We start from the raw sequence: 7,388 nt of genomic DNA, 5'->3' as shown, positions 1-7,388 counted from the left end.
GCCCCTCCCGGCTCCCCTCTGCCTTTTGATGCCTTTCCTATAAGAAAAAAAACTTGCCTTAAAGTTTAATGCTGCCGCCTGGAGCTCCTCCCTCTGCCCCGCCGGCTGCTCCGGCCCCGAGCCCGGGTCAAGAGGAGTCCCCGGGGCAGAGATCAAGGTCAGCGAGAGGATTCGTCCCCTGCTGCTCCGCGGCGGCCCGCCCGGCCCAACCCTTCCGCCCCGGCACGGCGAGCTGCCCCGCTGCAGCCCACCCGGCGACGGCTCCGCCGGTGGCAGCGGCCCCGCGCCGGCAGCGGGCGGGGAGCGGCGCGGGGAAGGGGCGGGGGGACAGGCTGCATCGCGCGTGGAGAACATCTACTTCCAGGTGGCTGCACCGCTGCACCAGGGCTGCCAACCAGCTCCCAGGGGTAGCGTTTTGTGGACCGTAGCTTCTATCCAAGAGACCTTGTATCCAAAGGACCTGGCTGCTAGGCAGTTGTAGAAGCCATGAATACGTTGATTTTCGAAGTGCCCCGATTTATTGTCCTAACTGGCTAACTAGCCCCTGGAAAGGACATTCTGGGGAGAAAAAAAGAAAAAGAAGGAAAAAAAAAAAAATGCCAGGGAGGAAGAATCAGACAGCTTGGTTAATACTGAAAATCACAGCAATGTTTGGAAATTCTGGAGCCTTGAAAATGTGTGAGCATTTGTATTTTTCTTTTCCTTTTGTATTTTAGTGGCTGGACCAGAACTGTCTGTAGATTCACTCTCTCAGCTGTAGTAGCTGTTTGGGACCATGGCAGCGGGCGTAGCAGCTTGGTTACCCTTTGCCAGGGCAGCAGCCATAGGATGGATGCCAGTGGCCACAGGTCCTATGCCAGCTGCTCCACGGCAGGAGAGAAAGCGAAGCCAAGACTCTCTGATTGTGCTGAATGTGAGTGGCATCCAGTTCCAGACATGGCTGGACACCTTGGAGCGCTACCCTGACACTCTGCTGGGCAGTTCGGAGCGGGACTTCTTTTACCACCCTGAGACACAGCAGTATTTTTTTGATCGGGACCCTGATATTTTCCGCCACATTCTCAACTTCTACCGTACTGGGAAGCTCCATTACCCCCGCCAGGAGTGCATCTCTGCTTATGATGAGGAGCTGGCCTTTTTTGGCATCATCCCAGAGATCATTGGTGACTGCTGTTATGAGGAGTACAAGGATCGCCGGCGTGAGAACGCTGAGCGTCTGCAGGACGATGCTGACCAGGATCATGCAGCTGAGAGCTCCCTGCCCTCAATGACAGCTCGGCAGAGAATGTGGCGGGCCTTTGAAAACCCACACACAAGTACGCTGGCTCTAGTCTTCTACTATGTCACTGGTTTCTTCATTGCTGTCTCTGTTATTGCCAATGTGGTGGAGACAGTGCCCTGTGGGGTAAGCCCAGGTCGCATCAAGGAGCTGCCCTGCGGAGAGCGTTATGCCGTGGCTTTCTTCTGTCTGGATACTGCTTGTGTCATGATCTTCACAGTTGAATATCTCCTACGCCTGCTGGCAGCTCCGAGTCGCTACAAATTTGTGCGCAGTGTCATGAGTATCATTGATGTGGTAGCCATCATGCCATATTACATTGGCCTGGTGATGACAGATAATGAGGACGTCAGTGGGGCTTTTGTGACATTAAGAGTCTTTCGTGTCTTCAGGATCTTTAAGTTTTCGCGCCACTCACAGGGGCTACGCATCCTGGGTTACACCCTCAAAAGCTGTGCCTCGGAGTTAGGCTTCCTCCTCTTCTCACTCACCATGGCCATCATCATCTTTGCCACAGTCATGTACTATGCAGAGAAAGGTTCATCAGCCAGCAAGTTCACCAGCATCCCTGCTGCCTTCTGGTACACCATTGTCACCATGACAACACTGGGGTAAGTGCAGCTGGCGTTTGGTTACAGCCAACATTCCAACAAGTGGGTTGACAATAAGGAAAAATGCAAGATTTAAAAAATATATAAAATTGGTAGTAAAAATGAGAGGGAAGGTCTTTTTGCTACACAACTTCATGAATACAGTTCAGCACTTCTGTCTAAGTGTTTCACATATGGAGTTAGAAACGTTTCTGAAGTAACCCAAACCCCAAAACTATAGATAAATTGAGAAAAAAAAAAAGTTTGCTGTCTTTGCCATTTGCTCTAACATTTTATTCTGGTTTGGCTTTTGAAATGTGAATATTTTATGGAGATCTGTGAGCTATCAGTGGCTTTTTAACAGTGTGTTGTGTTTGCTGACAGGACTTGTTACAGTGTTGCTAAAGTAAGGATAAGGACAACCCAGATGCAATATTTTAATGTGATCATGCATAAAAGGAAGTGGGTCTGCCATTTTGTTTGAAATGATATGTTGTAGACTGGGTATTGAGTTGGATATCACAAAGTCATTCACTTTTGTGAAAATAAAGCAAGTATAGATACTTCAGTTTTCACAAATATGGTTCTTGATGTTACTTAGGAGTCTGGATAGATTTCCTTTGATTTCTGTGTTACTTTAACTTGGTCGCAAGTAAATGGTGCGTCTCGCTACGCTGACCTGTGACAGATTCTGGAAAGTGATCTGAGGAAATGTGAGACGTCTGTATGACAGATCAAGCTCATGTCGTGAAACATAATTCTAATGACAGTTTGCATTCTTGAAGAACGTTAGGAATGTAAACATGCTGTTGTTGGCATTAGGCAGATCCCAGTTGAGTTTACTGAAAAGGTGGGGTGTAGTATTGTTTTTTAAACTTTCTTACTGATACCAGAATCATGTTGTAGCAGGTAATTCGGTGTACCAGGTTGTAAAATGTGTTTGTCTGTAGTTCTAACAGGGATTTAGAAGGCTGACTAATTTAAGAAGGTTATTTTGAGATGTAGAATATGAGCTATGAAACAGGAAATTGTTGATTCTGTAGAATTTTTTTTAGTTATTTAATAACTACAGTTGTTTAAAGTCAAACTTTTTTTCTCATATAGGGAAAGCCCTTCATTTTATTAATCAAACACTTCACCACATCTTGTTGGGACTGTTGAGATTTATGAAATATGTATAATGTTTAAATTTAACAAAATGAAAGTACACTATTAAACTATTATGAAAAAGTTGATTTATTATGTGCAATTAAATTTACTTGGGAAATGGACATACAAAATATTGGAAAAGATAAAGGGACTGTGTAGTGCCACCACTTTTTACACTGAGCTTTTATCTTCAGCATGATATAACAAAGATAAATATAGTGCACTGTAAATATTTCATACCACTTGTAAGGGCAAGTTATGCTAAAAAGGAGTGACAAGAGCTTTGGGGATTTTAGTCTGCTTTTTAGGTTGCTGGATTCTTTTGGTTTTTACTTTCTTCTCTTAGTGACAAACTGAAGGGACAAGTTAACATAAGGTACAACTTATAAATGCTAACCAATTCCAAAGTCCCATGCTTTCTGATGCTCATTCTTTTTGCCACATTGTTTTAACGTGCAGTGATTTCAACAAGTTAGGTTGTGAGAATTTATCAATATTCAGGATATATAATTCTATTATGGAAGAGCAGGAGCTTATCAGTACATATACATTTTTTAATGAAATGTGTTAAATAAGCTGTACTCGCTATTTTGGACGCTGTTTTGTCTGTACTTGTCCGTGGTACTGAAAATAATTTTGTCCTAAATCGTATGACCAGTTCATAACTGATCATTACAAGTGTATGGCATTTATTAGGTGTTGATACAATTTCTCTATTTTTTTCATGAAATAATGGAAACATCCAGGTTTTGAGATGTTATACTGACTACTGATGTGATCTGTTTGTCATTAAAAACTCTTTGAATAGAACCTGTTTTCAAGCATGCAGCCACACAATATTTATATCCTGGTGGAAATTAAATGGTTTAAAAAGAATACAGAGATGCTTGGCTCACTTCTGGAAGCAGTTTTCACAGAGAAAGTGCTGAGCTGGTTGCACAGGGATTCAAGGTTCCACCCTCAGAAGTTCAGGTATGGCAGACGTCACAAATGCCTGGGAAATCATTAATCAATGCATTAGCTAGATGATGTTCTTTTGTTAATATCATGATAATCATATAAAGATTATGTTTAAATGTTAAATGCGTATGAATAAGTTAAATAGAATTAACATAATAAAAGCCTTGAACTCTTTTCAGTTGATGGAATAATTACACAAAAAGAGGGAAATTACAAGGAAAAGTAGTAAGGGTCAGTGAAAGCTGATTGTAATTAGTACTGCTACCTTTGATTCTGTGCAAGGTCCTCTCATCCACTTACTAATATAGAACTCCCATTCATTTTTAATTTTAGTTTTAGCTGAATTAGAGCCATATAAATGGGCTCTATATGAATTTCTTTTTTTCTTTTGGATCAAAGTGAGATAAAATATTGTAGTTTTTTTTTTTTTTTAATGACAATAATACACAATAGATTTTAAGAAACACTATAAAAATATACATGAATGTTAATACCAAATGAGAGGCTGATATGAAGTTGAGTTTTTGAGTCTTGCTGTCATTCTCATATTTTGCCATATAGCACAGGTATTGAGTAAGCAAATTTTGCAGTTTGGGGAGTTATTATCATGGAAGCAGAGCTGTATTTCTCAGTTCTGCATGATTGCCAAGTAATTAAACTATCTTTTAAAACCATAGATTACATTTTTCTCTTCAGAGTGCCAGTGACTTCAAGTATCACTACATTTTAACCTTCAAGGGCATCTCAGTTATTAACAGTTCTTGACTGGTCCACTCAGGTAGTACACAGTGGTAGATGGAGTTGTTACATGAAAGAAATAAATAAATAAAGAGGAAGGAGAGAGAAAAAGAGATTTAGAGAATGTTGAAGGAGAGAGGAAGGGAAGAAAAGAAGAAAAGAAAAAAAAGAGAAAAAAAGGAGGAGATAAAGAAATAGAGATAGATTTTAAAAAAAGATTGATAGAAGGGGGAAAGAGCAAAAAAAGTGTTAGTGAGAAGTTAGGAAGAGAGAAAGAAAAGGGAAAGGAAGGAAGGAAGGAAATGATAGATAGTTGTCTTTAGGGTCATATGTGCTCTTATGTAAACTGAACTGATTTCAAATTTCAGTTTAGTATTTTATCAGTATTAATTCTGTCAAAGTGAAAAACAGAACAGGGACAAGATAATAAAATTGGAAGACATCACAGAGCAGTTTTATGGAGATTTAAGATAACAATGAAATCAGAACTTAAGGCAAAAAGGTCAAGAAATGGCTAATGTACAACATGGCAGAGGAAAAAAAAAAGCTTAGATGTATAGAATTGGGACTGACAGACTTACATGAGGGCTTGTGAACATCTATATCCATCATGACACAGTTATGTCACTTTCTACTGTCACCTCATAACATGATAATCTAATAACTTTCCCTCTGCCCTGCCAGTAGCCAACAAAGGGCTGGAATAGCTGGTAAGGTTTAGATGGTGTCCGGGTGATGTTTATTCCCAAATCAGACAGAGCTGTAGTGTACTTTAATACTTTATAAAGATATTATACTTTAAATAGGGAACACGGTGCTCTTTTGCAACTAGTTCCAAAGCAATCTCACTTCTATATTAAACTTTTATATTTATAGAATTTACATCAGGTAGCTTTGTCAGGTCATATAATACATTTGTGGCTGAGCATGATATTTTATTAAGAGAGGCTTAAACACAAGAGTATTCATTTATTTGCTTTCATTATGTAAACTAGAGGTATGTCTTCCAGAAACAATAAAGAACCCATTCATTTTCATTATTTGTTAATATAGCCCATAATGTATGTGAAATCCCATCTAAGATATATCAAATTACTTGTACCTAATACTTTATAATCAGGTGACTGGATGTGACAGTGGAAAGCTTCAACTAGTGAACAGGGTAATAGGATGATGGATTTTGTTTTCCTGTAAGTTTCATTCCCTTTTCATCACTCTTTTTCCATTCTTACTACATCCCTGGGGTATATTCCATCCATTAGTTTTCTTTGCAGTTATTTCAAAATACCACTTTCCACATTCTTCCTGTTTCAGAATTTGCCAGCTGATTTGGCTCCTTTCCTTTCTAGTTTCAGACAAGGTTAGAGTCTATGTTAAGACTCTTCTGTTTCGTTTGATTCTGTTTCTTCCAGAGTCCTGATTCATCCCACACCTTTAGATCAAATCTTCCATTCATCATCATTGCCATTCATTTAACCTGAACTTTCCTCATAAGAGGGTATTTTTTCCTGACCTTTGTTTGATAGATTTTTTTTCCTTATGAGCATCATAAAATTTCCACAGCACCTTTTATTTATTTATTTATTTATTTATTTATTTATTTATTTATTTTTATTTTCCAAATGGCACACACATTATCTGGTTTTCCTTTTCTTCAAGTGCCTTTTGTTTCAGTGGTCTCTTCATGTTGGTTTGAAAGTGCCTGTCTCTTCAGAACTCATGTTAAAAATATATGAGTTAAATAAAATCTAAAAAGAGGGCACAACATTAGAAATCCTTGCAAAGAGTTTAGAAATACTTCCATGAAAAATATTACAATGGTAAAGATTAGAAAAGATGGAATGTTATTTCTCTGTCTCTTACATATGGGTCATTCGTGTGTGTGTTTCATATTTTCGACCCTATTTCAAACAGTAATTTTATATTTTTACATTCTTGTATCCAACCTAGTGAAGTTTGGATTTTACAAATGTTTTCAACGTCTCAATCTATTTTCTCTTCACAGCAGGGAAATTGCCTGAATCATTAGAATTCTATATAACAAAGGAGAGACAAAGTATAGTGTAATCACTTTCAAAGAATATTACTAGATATTCAGAAATGGCTCCAGCGAGAAATACAAAAAAGAAGGGTCATTTTGATGGCGGTGAAAAAGATTATTTATTCTTCAATCAGAAGATGGCTCAAATTGTGTTTGGCCATTCAGCAATGGTCCTTGACAGAGGAACTGGGTCATTATTTTCCTGTTTAGTTGCACTATGGATCAACTTTCCTGTTAAACAATTATACAGTAGATCTCTTAGAAAAGCAGCAGTTAGTTTACTTCACCTGTTTCTCTTGATCATGAATATCCTTGCTTCATTTAAAAAAAAAAAAAAAACAAAAACCAAAACATTAAGTTAATACTTAATGAAAAGATGTTTCTGCACAGAATCTAATTTATTTTGCCCTTTGGTGGAAACAGAATTTTCTTTCCTTGCAGTTTTTGTGAGACAAGTACCACAAGATCTGTGGGGAGCAGGATGTAGCAAAGAAATACACTGATTTAGGACAGCAGAACAAATCGACTCAGAGTATAATTATGCCTAGTGCCTGACCTATTAATTGTGACGTATAATTCACCTAATCCTCATTGAATATTGTGTTTTAGTAAAAGCCTTAAGTAATCAAAC

The 7,388-nt window shown here is 38.7% G+C and overlaps 1 protein-coding gene across 2 annotated transcripts in view; it reads left to right on the top strand.

Annotated features, from left to right (window-relative positions):
• Positions 1 to 7,388, top strand: part of KCND2 (potassium voltage-gated channel subfamily D member 2) — a 256,522-nt gene that overhangs the window by 1,406 nt on the left and 247,728 nt on the right. For both annotated transcript variants that reach the window (XM_072327644.1, XM_072327637.1), the window contains exon 2: positions 717 to 1,890. In XM_072327644.1, the coding sequence (XP_072183745.1) occupies positions 776 to 1,890 (1,115 nt within the window). In that variant the 5' untranslated portion in view covers positions 717 to 775. The remainder of the gene's footprint in view (positions 1 to 716; positions 1,891 to 7,388) is intronic.

The sequence above is a fragment of the Excalfactoria chinensis genome, chromosome 1 (assembly GCF_039878825.1).
Source record: "Excalfactoria chinensis isolate bCotChi1 chromosome 1, bCotChi1.hap2, whole genome shotgun sequence".
Classification (NCBI taxonomy): Eukaryota; Metazoa; Chordata; class Aves; order Galliformes; family Phasianidae; genus Excalfactoria; species Excalfactoria chinensis.
This window is presented reverse-complemented; position numbering and strand designations above follow the sequence as displayed.